We start from the raw sequence: 14,987 nt of genomic DNA on the forward strand, positions 1-14,987 counted from the left end.
CTCCCTAGCTAATATCCTGTCAGACAATCCCGACTCCATTTCATCCCTGATGAGATTCCTGAAACAGAACAACTTTTTAAAACATATGTAACCCTTTTTCTTTAAATCCACTAATGGCTGATATTAATTGCTAAACGTGTAATAAATAAATAATAAAATAGAAGCATCGCCCTTCTAAATAACTTGCTCAAGTCTCAAGTTATGTACCCAGATCTTGGGACATAGAGTGCAGTATTATTACGAAAATCGCCCTTCTAAATAACTTGCTCAAGTCTCAAGTTATGTACCCAGATCTTGGGACATAGAGTGCAGTATTATTACGAAATCAATGGTCTGTTTAGTGAGGCGCAATCCGGATTCCGGCCTGGACGCGGCTGCATGGATAATATTTTCATACTTTCCAGCATAGTTAGCTTGCACCTCATTCGCCACCGGAAACTGTACGCGGCTTTCATAGACTTCAAATCCGCTTTCTCGGAAATAGACCATCATTTACTCTGGAGGAAAATGTTCAGCATTGGCATTTCTCGAAAAATTATCGAGATGTTTCGAGGGCTGTATGAGGGCGGTGAAACGCAGATCAGAGTGGGTGCTGGGCTCTCCTATCCGCAGAAGGTGACTAAGGAAGGGGGTTTTGCAGGGTGATTCCGCGTCCCCGCGCTTATCTTCCTGATTTTTCTAAATGATCTGGAGGAATACATGAGAAGTATAAGTATGGAAGGAGTCTGCATAACGGAGTCTACTGATATCCTGCTCTTTTATTGTATGCTGATGACGTCATAGTGTTTGGTAGGGATAAGATTGACCTGCAAAAGAAACTTAACACCCTGCATTCATATTGCATAGAAAATAATATGACTCTAAATGTGGCCAAATCTAAGGTGACAATATTCAGGAGAGGAGGTAAAGTGGCAGCATGAGATACTTACCTCCTATTATGATAATCAAGTACTGGATGTAAGCAGCGAGTATAATTATTTGTTATTTGGGAGTTTTATTCTCTTCGCATGGAGTATTTCATAAAGCTGCTCAGCAAGCGCTATCACGAGGTAGAGTAGCTGTGGGCAATGTGCGCCAGATCCTTGTCAAATCTAAATCCGACAATCTGGAAAGCAGAATGAAATTATTCCAGGCAATAGTGAAATCCACTCTGTTGTATGGCTCCAAGGTCTGGGCTGCACGCTATGGAGAAATCATAGAGACATGCCAAACACTTTTCCTGAAGTCAATCTATTGTCTACCACGATGCACTCAATCCAGTATGCTTAGAGTGGAAATGGGAGTGGTCAAACTCGAGTACTACGCCTTCGCTCAGACATTAGATTGGTGGTCAAAAATATTGAAAATGCCATTTGATCGTTACCCCAGGATGTGCTATGAGCAACTACGAGCTTATGACGAGAGGAGCTCAAACATAGTAAAATACAACTGGTGCACACTCCTGAAGGTCAAACTAGTGGAACTAGAATTCGCTCATGTTTGGGAAGCACAATGTAGTACTACGCTGGGGGAAAACAGACAGAAAATCCTGGACATTTACTATGAAAAACTGATTAATAAAGACTGGAATTCACTTCAACGCTCTTCAACCAACTGGAATTACAACCAACTCTACAAAGAAATTAAGGTGAGGCCAGAAATCACAACACAGGATCAAAGTTTTGTTTCACCATACCTACTTTCTCGAAGAATTACCTATCGAACGAAGTCGAGCAGCAGCGCAACTCCGTCTGAGTGGAAGCAATCAACTCTTCATCAACAGGATATCATACCGCTGGGACCAAGAGGAAATTTGCAGCCTTTGTAACCTGAACAAACCTGAAGATCTTCAGCATTTCCTGGTGGAGTGTCCACACTATGCATCATTGAGGACAAAGTTTAAGAGACATTCTGGTATCCAATAACAACGTAAAAGCGGTGCTGGACGTCCAATCCAAGGAGCATTTGAACAACCTTTATTATTATGTAGGTACAAGGTAGTGTGAGAGTAAGAGCTTTCTTGCGCAATGAGTGAAATATGAGTGCAAAGAGAGAGAAAAGTGAGGACATAAAGAGAGAAGGAACATGTGAGACATAATTTATAATATTAATAGAAACTAGAAACTTATGAGTAAAACAGTAGATTTGAGGGAAAGAACATTCACTACCAACTTAGAACTAATATTAACTTTCAATAGACAAGAAAGAAAGAAGGAAAGAGAGAGAGAGAGAGAATTTGTGTATTAATAGGTACTTAGATAGGTACTTAGGTATTATAGTATATTATTGATCAATAATACCAAATTTGGGCTATTTTTAAGTAGGCTTCTAGATCAAGGTAAAAATAAGAACTTTAAAAAGATAGGTTTTACTGAGAAGTAGAGAGATCTGAAAAAGGAAAAGTATAGAAGAGAACAAAATAGGTACTTATGTTGAGGTATGCATTGTTGCATTGTTTAATATTTTTAAATCATTTTATTTTATTGTACCTATTATGTAAATTGTTGCCAACCACATTGTAAAATCTTTTGATAAATACAATCACTTTATTATTCTATTCTATATATCGGGAACGGTATGAGCTAGAGACTTGAAATTTGGCATGTAGTTTACAAATATGACAAGGATGCAACTCAAAACGTTTGGTTGAGATACATAGGTGCTGCGGTTGGCGGTATATTGACCGCTTTTTCTTCTTTTTTTACATACCTAGGAGGGTATGGAACCCGTAATCTCTCAAATGTGAATCGGATATAATTAAAATCGCCACCATTGATATATACATCGTAAAAATAATGTTTATTTTGTCGAATAAATTAATGCTATACTGGTGGGATGGAACGAATGTATAAAAGTCCACTTACCTGCAGCAACCTTGGGTTGATTGGCTACAATACCAACAGAGTGACCATTGATTCTAGCAAAACCAACGATTATATTCTTTGCATACTTGGGTTGAATCTCGAAAAACTCTCTTTCATCGATCACGTTGTAAATTATTTGATGCATATCATACGGTGTGGTGGTATCATAAGGAACAATGTTATCCAGAACGGGGACATCCTGGGTCCTATGAAGAAACAATTACAAAAATAAACGATCAACAATAATAGTGAGTTCTACGTTTTAACTCGAAAGTTTTACATTAGGTTTAGATGACTGTTTGTTTGTTCCGCTATACCTCGCGATTGCCTGCTCCGATTTTGATTAAATTTGGCATCGGAGTTTAAAACATCAATGCACGTGGCTCATTAATATTTGGGGCCCCAGAACTAAGCAGGGCGCATGTTTGGTCCGAACTTTGATTTTTAATCACCCAATAGATCAGTCATTATCATATTATACCCCTGTTGTTTTAGCAAAAAAGATAAAAATCTTTTGTTTAAAAGGATCGAAATCAAGGCTGGTAGGTACCTACCTAGTTGCGGACAGATTTCATTTCCCTTTTATTTTGTCTAAATTAGTACATAACTACACATGTCAGGCTCAATCCCCGAATTCGCTTAATGAGTGAAAACAATAGCTGATTCCGCGGAGTAAAAAATGCAAAATGCTCAATCCCCGAAATTTTGAGCAACTGTAAATATCTCAGTCCGCGGACTGGGTTTATACAAAAGCTAAATTGCCGAAATCGGCCATTGAGCACCAAGAGAAAGAAGGCTAAACTGCTCACTCCGCGGAGTTAAAAACACGAAATGCCAGACCGCGGATTGTGCATTTTGAAAAATGCTCAAGTCGAAGAGCCTGAGTGCATGAGATGCTTGGAGCTAGAACGTGTTACAAATTGCATTACTAATCTTCGCTCGCTTTTTAGTCCGTCCTTCCTTTATTAAATTACGATAGTAAAAATAAAAGGTATAGTGGACGGACTATTGTATTCGCTTCGGTGTCGTCTGTCTGTCCCCATAGATTCCATAGAAGGACTTATCCAAACCTGGTCGACCTATATATCAAATTAAAAGTCTTTTTACCAGGAACACGAAAGTGGTGGTGCAAATTTTGTCCAGAGAACCAAAAAGCCAAAACAAAAAAATGGTTTTGGGGGGATTTTTTCACATTTTCTCACACAAATGAGCTCTGATCTTGAAATTTGTCGCGACGACCTATGAACTCAAAGTGAGAAAGTTTTAGATAACACTTCAGTCGTTAATCTAAGACCGGTTTTAACGTCATCTATGTTAAGCTACGCCGAGCAAGGCCAATAAATGGATGGGTGAACATTATATTGGTAGTTTTTAGGAAACATTAAAAGGAATAAAGTAAGAACGGGCTCTAGTCTTGATTTTTTTTTATTTTATTTTTTATTAATATTATTAAGGCCTTTAACAGCTACCCACTGGCGTGGTCATTCGCCCTGGTTCCGAGTTGGTATTATATTAATTTATATGCATTGATACGTTTAAGGTAAGTGAAAAGGGATTCGATGGCACCGGGATCATCACCCAGGTTCGGTTGGGGGAGGAGGGATGTACGAGCAGGGGCTAGTACAGGACATTCCAGAATGTGAATAACAGTCAAAACAGAGCCACATTGACAAATAGGAGGGGGTAGTTTTTTAAAGAGATGATTTTGGGTTATTCTGGTGTGTCCAATACGAAGTCTGGTGAGTACCACTTCCTCGTATAGTCTTGATTTTAAATCATTACATGAAAGTAAGTAGGTACATATATTATGTATAGATTGTATAGTAATAGGGAGCGCGAAGCGCGACCCTATGCTCACAACACCACGAAGCCCCGGGAGCGCAAAGCGCGACCTTACTCTCAACCCCGCGAAGCCCCGGGAGTTGACTTTATTGTGATAATAATATAGGACAAACTACACACAAAAATGCATATAAAAAATCAAAACAATAGAGGAAATCTTTTGTTTACTCTACGCACCATCGCCATCTTGTTTTGTGACGTCAGACTGAAGAGGTCTATTAGGTATCTACAGGGTGTCCACCAATGTATGACTCACTCAAATTGTTTTGGAATTTTCGTAAAATAAGAAAACTCGTATTTCTTTGATTTTTGTAAAGAACTTTTTGCCATTCGTGAAATTCACGAACAAGTTCGTAAAATCTGCGAACTTGGTACCAACTTTGGAATTTCAAATGAGAACCCCTATTTTTTATTCTGAGGCATGGCCGAAGTTTTAGAAAATAATAAAAAATACGATCGCGCTGCGCGCTCCCTATTAGCTGTATATAGTTATCAAACTAAAAATGTCACTCATCCATTTAGTGGTAATGCACGGCGTAGCTTAACAAAAACGAACCGGAAAATAGCCTATAACCTTCACGGGAGTGCAAGCAATAAGTTCACAAAGTTTCATATAGCAATCGGATGAGCGGTTTGGCCAGGCATAAAGTTCGTACAAACACACACAAACAAACATTCATTTTTAGTCCTTCCTTCCTTTATTATTACAATACATAGTAATAAAAAGGTAAAAGGGACGGACTATTGTATTCGCTTCGGTGTCGTCTGTCACTCTGTCTGTCTGTCTGTCTGACTCCATAGAAGGACTTTTTTTTTTTCATAGAATCGTTAGGTATGGTGGAGGAAGTGTCATACTAAAATTGAGACCTCGAGAGTTGAGGGGAGAACTTTTGGCGGCGGAAAAACCGCCAGAAAACGGCCGGAATTTCGCACTTTTTTTTTCAGTTTTTCGCTTATAACTCCTAAACCGTGCGTCCTACGGAATTTTTGGTGGAAATCAATTAAAGTGCACAAAATTTCCTACATGATGGTTACCTTATGTTCTTTTATAGTGCTTATACAGCAGCCTGTAGGTCAAGTAGGTGGCCGATCGGAAATTCTTTTTCAAAGTTAAACAATTTTCCTAGCCAGGATTGTTAGGTATACTGAGGCGAGTGTGGGACCAAATTTTCGACCTCGAAATCTCAGGGGATAACTTTTGGGGGTCAAAAAACCTCGAAAAAAGTGCATACTTTTTAGCACTTTTTTCAGTTTCCCCCCTATAACTCCTCAACCACGCCCTTAATGTAAAAAGTAAAAACATACGTTTAAAGTTGAGAAAATTTCCTACAATATTAAGTGGTCACAAAGGATTTTACGTAAAGCGAACCTTTTCTAATTAACCATTCCTGGCTAGGAAAATTGTTTGAAACTTAAAAAAAAAATCCGACCGTTTTTCGGCCACCTACTTGACCTACAGGCTGCTGTAACAGCACTATCTATAAAAGAACATAAGGTAAAGTTTGACCACACCATCAAGTAGGAAATTTTGTGTACTTACTTTAATTTTGATTTACACCAAAAATTCCGTAGAACGCACGGTTTAGGAGTTATAAGCGAAAAACTGAAAAAAAAAGTGCGAAATTTCGGCCGTTTTCTGGCGGTTTTTCCGCCGCCAAAAGCTCTCCCCTCAACTCTCGAGGTCTCGATTGTAGTTGATTTCGGGACGATGGGACCATAACAGTTACAGTTCCCTCTGTCAAATCTCTTCAAGAAAAAAATATTTACAACATTAAAAAATATCATCATGGTAATCCCTAAGGATGATGAGTGGGGGGGTAAATTTAATTAGGTTGTGTCAGTTTCATATTGACCATTTGCTTCCTAAACTAATGGGATAAACTGAAATGAATAAACAATGGTGCGAAATTTCGGCCGTTTTCTGGCGGTTTTTCCGCCGCCAAAAGCTCTCCCCTCAACTCTCGAGGTCTCGATTGTAGTATGACACTTCCCCCACCATACCTAACGATCCTATGAAAAAAAATCGCTTGTTTTAACTATTGCAAGGTCCCGAAGGTGGTGAATAGTTAGGAGGTCCACCTCCTCTATCTATTAGACTATGTAGTAATATTAGATTTTGGATTGGGACCATTTTTCGCGGATTCACGAAATACATCATTTCACAATGTTTTTCCTTCATAGATCATGTGGTAACTTGTTGTTTTTAGTTTGATAACTATGCAGCTAATAGGGAGCGCGCAGCGCGACCGTATTTTTTATTATTTTCTACATGTTCGGCCATGCCTCAGCATGAATTTTATTTGAAAGATAAGAATAAGCAATTTAGTATTATGGACATTCCATGAGTGATGGTCATTAGGTGTGGAACACAACGCTAGACAAATGACGGCCTTCATTTTGAATACAGACGTCTAACCTTTCGTAGATCATGTGGTAACTTGTTGTTTTTAGTTTGATAACTATGCAGCTAATAGGGAGCGCGCAGCGCGACCGTATTTTTTATTATTTTCTACATGTTCGGCCATGCCTCAGCATGAACTAGCGGAATTCCGGAGTGAAGCGACGGAATTCGGCTAGTGTATTATGTTTTTAGATAAGGGGGTATGAAGGGGTAGGATAAAGGAGGCTAACGCCGACCCCAAATAAGAAGATTGGAAAAAGGTGCAGTAAAAGGAGAATAGGTCTGTTTGTAAGTAGGTAAATAAGTCGTCTACCTGCATACGTATATCACCCCAAATAGCAACCCTCGTCAGTAGAAAATTTCTAGCTTCAACTGTTAAAAAAATCTGGTGTGAGCATCACATGACTTTCTTTATCCTATTGAATGATGCTTATTTGGGTGTGCTTTTATTGTAACTTTTAGAATATCTCTAACCGTTTAGTCAATATAGCCGAAAACCGCAAAAAAAACGGCCGAAAAACGCCGAAAAATGGTCAGAATACCGCTAACCGCAGCACCTATCAAAAAAAAAAGTTTTGTGTCGCATCCTTGTTACATTTGAAAGTTGCATACCACATTTCAAGTCTCTAGCTCTTATCGTTCATGTTTACAAACGGCCGAAAAACGCCGAAAAATGGTCAGAATACCGCTAACCGCAGCACCTATCAAAAAAAAAAAGTTTTGTGTCGCATCCTTGTTACATTTGAAAGTTGCATACCACATTTCAAGTCTCTAGCTCTTATCGTTCATGTTTACAGGCAGACACACACACACGGACCAATCGCCGAAACTTTGGATTTAGGCTCTAGGGACCTCAAAACACATTTTGTGACTAAAAACTGACCATCGAAAATTTGACCCGATTACATTACTTTCCTTCCTATAGGATAAGGATTAGGGAAGTAAATGGAGAGGAAAAACGGACTGACGATATAATACCATTAGATCGGGGTTTTAATTTGAACAATCCGCGGTCTGGCATTTCATGTTTTTAACTCCGTGGAGTGAGCAGTTTAGCCTTCTTTCTCTTGGTTCTCAATGGCCAATTTTGGCAATTTAGCTTTTGTATAAATCCAGTCCGCGGACTGAGTTATTTACAGTTGTTCAATCGCCGAATTTCGGGGATTGAGCTTTTTTGCATTTTTTACTCCGCGGAGTTAGCTATTTTTTCACTCATTAAGCGAATTCGGGGATTGAGCCTTTGTACCCAAAACCAAAAGTCAGCCCAAAACAATCACCCTAATGTCTGAATACGGGAAAAGTCAAAGAGGAGGAGGAGGAGCAGTACATACCTGGAATCGTAACAGCGTCGTATAGGAGGTTTCTGTGTGTTATTCATTGGCAGGAAACCTAATAAATGTCTTACATTCTGGATAGCGTCAATATCATTCGAGAAGGCATTATGGGCTACTCCAGACACACTTGTGTGAGTTTTAGCTCCTCCCAGCTCTTCTTGTGAAATGTCCTCATTTGTCACAGACTGAAAATGGAGAGACAGATAAAAGTCTTTGTAGGCAAAGCCGTATTTAGGAGGGGGTGAAGAGACCCAGCCCCCCCATTTTTCTCCTTCACTGTAGGCCAGATTCCCAAAATTTGGAGCACCCCTCCCTCCCTCGGTAGGTATATCACTCTAGGGGTTTTAATTTAAGATTTTAAAGTTGGTCCTCCTGAGGCCGACCCTGAAAAAGTCCTTGAAGTTTTAGATAGCGGGATAATATATACAATAGGTATATATATATATATTTTTTTTTAATAGAGATAAATAAATGTAGGTACCTACCTAGACTGGTAATGCTCGATGCTTGTTTTTTGCGATTCGCGATTTTTTTTTTTTTTTTTTTTTTTTTTTTCTCTGATTGGTACACAGCTGTGGTCTGTTCCATGAAATATAGTATATTTCTCAACTATGCTGTGGATTCACCAATTGGATTGCAATTTATAAAATGCAAACAGATTTCGGTAACAGAAGCACTTTCTTTTATTTATAACCCAGTTGGTAATGGTTTTATTTAGGAAAAAACGTTCGTTTTAGTACCACGTTCCCACTTGTGAGTTTCGCCCGATTTTTTTTTTTTTTTTCTTCTTGAATGTCTGTATTGTCCGTGTAGGCAATGTACCTGATTTAAATGAGAGTATTCCCACTAACACACGACACGATTTTTTTTTCCCGAACGATAAGTGGGAACGGGCTCTTAGTTGTGTGTATTTTGTCCTGTGGCCTGCTCTACGAACGACTCCGCTTACTTTTTACTCAACGCGTAGAAAATACAGTCAAACCTGTCTGAGTGGGACCCTTTTTAATGGGCAATTTGAATAAACGGGAAAAATTGTATCCCCCTTCATATAAAATTATTGTAATTGGGACAAAATTCCCGGTCCCTTGGATTCCCAATTAGACAGGTTTGGCTGTAAGGAGTGCGGAATCGTTCGCGAAATATTTCCATTTTATATTTGTAGGTTGGTACAATACAAATCTACCCGTGTGACATATTCATCATTTCACAGTGCTTTGGCTTCCTGAATCATGTGGTAACATATGTACCAGCAAACCAAAAAGCCGTTCACATGCCAATTTCTGGAAATTCAATATTTATTTTGGCGTTCAAGCTACCTAGTTTGTTCCGGATACGGAAAGTAAAAGTACCTAAGTATACTGATAGATTCTGACGTGACTTTGTGAAGATTCATCTTGAAAAGAAGAACACTCTACACTCTAGTAGCTTATACTCTTCACAGTTGGGGAGGTTTTTTTTTGTCTGTATAAATAAACAATAAAAAAAACCTCCCCCAACTGTGAAGACTAGGTATAAGCTACTTGTGTTCTTCTTTTCAAAAGTAAGTACATTATAGGTACATATATCACTTTTTAGATTGGGAACATTTTTCGCGAATTTCGCATTCCATAGGTACATTTCAACATTGCCTTCCTTTAAACATGATGTCTTACCTTGATGACATCAGGACCCGTAATAAACAGATACGACGAGTGTTCTACCATGAAAGTAAAATCTGTGATAGCTGGCGAATACACGGCTCCTCCTGCACATGGCCCGAGAATCAAGGAAATCTATAAATTTAACCAATAAAATAGGTACATAGGTATGTGAGATTAAATGCACCCATTTTTAATGGATCATGGATGTCAAGTCAACCAACGCTTTGCTTGTTTGAGAGCGCCAACCAAATGTCAGCCTCAAGAGGCTCACGAAAGACTGCCGTTAGTACTCGGGAAAAATAAAATAATATAAAATATCTGACATTATTCTGGATCTAGATTAGGAGATATTGAATTACCTGTGGCACAACACCGGACGCTAGAATATTCCTCTGAAACACAGAACTGTATGCTGCCAGGGATTCTACGCCCTCCTGGATTCGGGCGCCCCCGGAGTCATTAAGTCCTACAATGGGAGCCCCAGTCAACATTGCTTGATCCATAATCTGGAAAACCATCTTTTTTTTATTATTTACAAGAATACAAGCTGTAGTACTTACCCACCCGTGCTTCGCTATGGTTTAGAATATTTTAGTTTAAAGAAAAAGAATAGAATACCGTTATACAAGTAGATAGCTCTACAATTTATTGAAAAAACACGGTTGCGCTACTTTTATTGGTTTCGCACTTCATGGTTTCAGACGGTCGTGCGACGCGCTAACTCTTGACTTTGAGTTTCGGTTTTCGATCAGAAATAAATAAATAATGCATCAAACTACAAAAAAGTGCATGTAATGGCCCACCTAAACTTTGAGCTCGTTGTGCCAGGGGTTAACTTTCTCCAATCGTGCATCAAACTACAAAAAAGTGCATGTAATGGCCCACCTAAACTTTGAGCTCGTTGTGCCAGGGGTTAACTTTCTCCAATCGATGAGGTGATACATAATATCCAAAGTTGGTTAGGACCAGCTACATGAAAGTTAACCAATTATGTTACCTACTATGATATTTCACTCGGAAATGATCAGAACTTACCTAATGATGTTATTATTTAATTTTTCATTCGGAAATGATCGGAACTTACCAAAACTTACCCAATGATGTTATTACCGTATTTTCACTCGGAAATGGTCGGAACTTACTAAAACTTACCCAATGATGTTACTATGTTACTATTATGCTAAGTTTCTGCAAAAAGTTATGAGATCCCCCCAAAAAATACCACTTCGTGGCATAAAAAAGACCCCGCCAAGTCGTTCCTATTTAGGTAGGTAGATTATACCTATACCGGTGGTCAGTTTTTTTACTTTCCTTATCCTATAGGAAGGAAAGTAAATGTAATCCGGTCAAATTTTCGATGGTCAGTCTTTAGTGCCAAAACATGTTTTGAGGTCCCTAGAGCCTAAATCCAAAGTTTCAGCCATTGATCCGTGTGTCTGTCTGTAAACAAAATATCTCGAGAACCGTATTATATTTAGGTAGGTAGATTATACCTATACCGGTGGTCAGTTTTTTTACTTTCCTTATCCTATAGGAAGGAAAGTAAATGTATTTAGGTAGGTAGATTATACCTATACCGGTGGTCAGTTTTTTTACTTTCCTTATCCTATAGGAAGGAAAGTAAATGTAGTAAAATAGCTGGCTCAAATTTAGCACAACTTTGAAAATATCCGCCATCCTTATCCGGATAATTATAATTATTCGGAGTAAAATAGCTGGCTCAAATTTAGCACAACTTTGAAAATATCCGCCATCCTTATCCGGATAATTATTCGGATTTCGGATAACCAGATAATACGGATGTGAATACGGATATCCGTTATCCGGATAATTTACAGATCTATTTGGAAATGGACAAGGAAGTGAAATGAGTTTCATGAAACGAGTTTCTCCATTGTGCACTGCGCCTAACTTTCCTGCGTCTCTCCATTGTGCACTGCGCCTACTTACCTTCTTCTCACTCATATTAAAGTCCACACATCTATGTTCCATAAACATATCATACTCTACGAATGTACCAGGATCACATAGTAGTTCCACTCTCTCTCTTGCAGTTAACTTGCCCTGAAATGACAAAAATTTATTATTGTCTAGTCTAGAGTCTAACCAGATGTTTAGAACAAGGGAATTTCCAACTTTTGGCCCTGTAGGTAACTTTTGCAGCTTGAAAAAACGTGATGTGATGTGATGTGATAGTAGTGTGGCTGTCCTGAACAAATTTTCGGTCCATCCCCCATCAGAAAAATAACACAGCGGACTTTAAATCTTGAAATCGATAGCGTTATTCTATCCAATCACCTATTCAAGTCGGGTCAATGGTGCACCGTACCCGCAATGCACCGACCAAGTTCTCGCACTACCATAAATAATGTAGTCAAAACATTGTGCTCTTACCTTATTATGCTGCGCTTGGATACTCTTGGTTCCTCCACCTTGTAATGCTATCGCTCGCATACTGTCAATCTGACCGCGTACCCTCATTAGATGATCCACATCATTGTAGGAACTCAAATTGCTCGAAAAATAAGTAATCCTTATCTCTTTGATTTTTGCAAAGAACTTTTTAGCGATATTGAAATTCGCAAACAAGTTCGCAAAAACCGTGAACTTGGTACCAACTTTGGAATTTCAAATGAGAACCCCAATTTTTTATTGCATATTACCTATTATTCTACGTAAAATTTCATGTACAATCGACTACTTACCTATTATTTTTTTGCGATTCGCGTTTTCGCGAATTCCGTGAAATATCACGAACATCAAAACTAACTGAAATGTACCTGTGTGACATATCATTTCAGTGTTTTTCCTTCATAAATCATGTGGTAACATCAGATTTTGGATTGAGATCATTTTTCGTGAATTTGCAAGAATTTGCAAATTCATGTTCGTGAATCGACAATGTGACTGAAATGTACCGTGTGAAACATCATTTCACAATGTTTTCCCCTCATAAATCAGAATTCCTAATAAGGCCATTTTTCGCGAATTTGCCAGTCACTTTGTTGATTCGCGAACTTTGCAAATTTCGCGAGTCCGCTAAAAATGGTCTTAATCATAAATTTGATGTTACCACATGATTTACGAGTATGAAGGAAAAACATTGTGAAATGACATGTCACACTTTGTCACACAGGCACATTTCAGTTAGTTTTGATGAATCGACAAAGTGACTGAAATGTACCGTGTGAAACATCATTTCACAATAATGTTTTCCCCTCATAAATCATGAGCTAAAGCTAACATCAGAATTCCTAATAAGGCCATTTTTCGCGAATTTGCCAGTCACTTTGTTGATTCGCGAACTTTGCAAATTTCGCGAGTCCGCTAAAAATGGTCTTAAAACCCATTTATTCCCACGGGGTCGTTAGCGACCCACCTTGTTTTTTGATTTTTCTATTTTTTTCAGTGTTAGTTATAACTAAAATAATCATAAATTTGATGTTACCACATGATTTACGAGTATGAAGGAAAAACATTGTGAAATGACATGTCACACTTTGTCACACAGGCACATTTCAGTTAGTTTTGATGAATCGACAAAGTGACTGAAATGTACCGTGTGAAACATCATTTCACAATAATGTTTTCCCCTCATAAATCATGAGCTAAAGCTAACATCAGAATTCCTAATAAGGCCATTTTTCGCGAATTTACCAATCATTTTGTTGATTCGCAAACTTTGCAAATTTCGCGAGTCCGCTAAAAATGGTCTTAATCCTAAATCTGATGTTACCACATGATTTACGAGTAGGTATGAAGGAAAAACATTGTGAAATGACATGTCACACAGGCACATTAAGGAGCGCGGTAGCGCTCCGCCCCGCCAAGTCAAGAAAGTTTGACCGCGCTACTAGAGATATTATACGCGACAGGGAAAGTCGGCCGAAAAACGCCGAAAAATGGTCAGAATACCGCTAACCGCAGCACCTATCAAAAAAAAAAGTTTTGTGTCGCATCCTTGTTACATTTGAAAGTTGCATACCACATTTCAAGTCTCTAGCTCTTATCGTTCATGTTTACAGGCAGACACACACACACGGACCAATCGCCGAAACTTTGGATTTAGGCTCTAGGGACCTCAAAACACATTTTGTGACTAAAAACTGACCATCGAAAATTTGACCCGATTACATTACTTTCCTTCCTATAGGATAAGGATTAGGGAAGTAAATGGAGAGGAAAAACGGACTGACGATATAATACCATTAGATCGGGGTTTTAATTTGAACAATCCGCGGTCTGGCATTTCATGTTTTTAACTCCGTGGAGTGAGCAGTTTAGCCTTCTTTCTCTTGGTTCTCAATGGCCAATTTTGGCAATTTAGCTTTTGTATAAATCCAGTCCGCGGACTGAGTTATTTACAGTTGTTCAATCGCCGAATTTCGGGGATTGAGCTTTTTTGCATTTTTTACTCCGCGGAGTTAGCTATTTTTTCACTCATTAAGCGAATTCGGGGATTGAGCCTTTGTACCCAAAACCAAAAGTCAGCCCAAAACAATCTCAAAAGAATAAAATAGAAGAAGGGTTGATTTTGAACCTTTTTTTAAAAACAATATTGCCAAGAAATGGGATTATTTTTGTAGATAGAACAGAAGGGTATACATGGGTCATAAATGCGGTACTTTATCTATTGTACCATGTTCCTTGTCTTCAAGTTGTGGCTTCACATTCATCACTCGATCACTTCTTCTACTCACATCCCAACTCCATTTCTTCGTTCTTCCTCGACTATCTGCTCCACTAAGTAGGTACCTATACCTACTGTTAAAATTTCGAAAATACAATAAAAAAAATAGAAAGTAAAAAAGTAAGCCAGCCTAGTTAGCTTGGTTGGTGGCGCATTTGCCCTGTAAGCGCTAGGCCACGGGTTCGAATAGAAAGTAAAAAAGTAAGCCAGCCTAGTTAGCTTGGTTGGTGGCGCATT

At 38.6% G+C, this 14,987-nt stretch overlaps 1 protein-coding gene across 1 annotated transcript in view; it reads right to left on the reverse strand.

The window, feature by feature from the left end:
- Positions 1-2,843: 2,843 nt before the first annotated feature.
- LOC103520328 (propionyl-CoA carboxylase beta chain, mitochondrial) overlaps positions 2,844-14,987 on the reverse strand; it is a gene marked incomplete at its 3' end in the record, with an annotated part of 20,414 nt that continues 8,270 nt past the window's right edge. Inside the window, 4 exon segments of the mRNA XM_008485417.2 lie at positions 2,844-3,049; positions 8,418-8,605; positions 10,073-10,192; positions 10,420-10,566. Coding sequence (XP_008483639.1) covers positions 2,844-3,049; positions 8,418-8,605; positions 10,073-10,192; positions 10,420-10,566 — 661 coding nt within the window.

Source organism: Diaphorina citri, unplaced genomic scaffold (assembly GCF_000475195.1).
Source record: "Diaphorina citri unplaced genomic scaffold, Diaci psyllid genome assembly version 1.1 scaffold3476, whole genome shotgun sequence".
NCBI lineage: Eukaryota > Metazoa > Arthropoda > Insecta > Hemiptera > Psyllidae > Diaphorina > Diaphorina citri.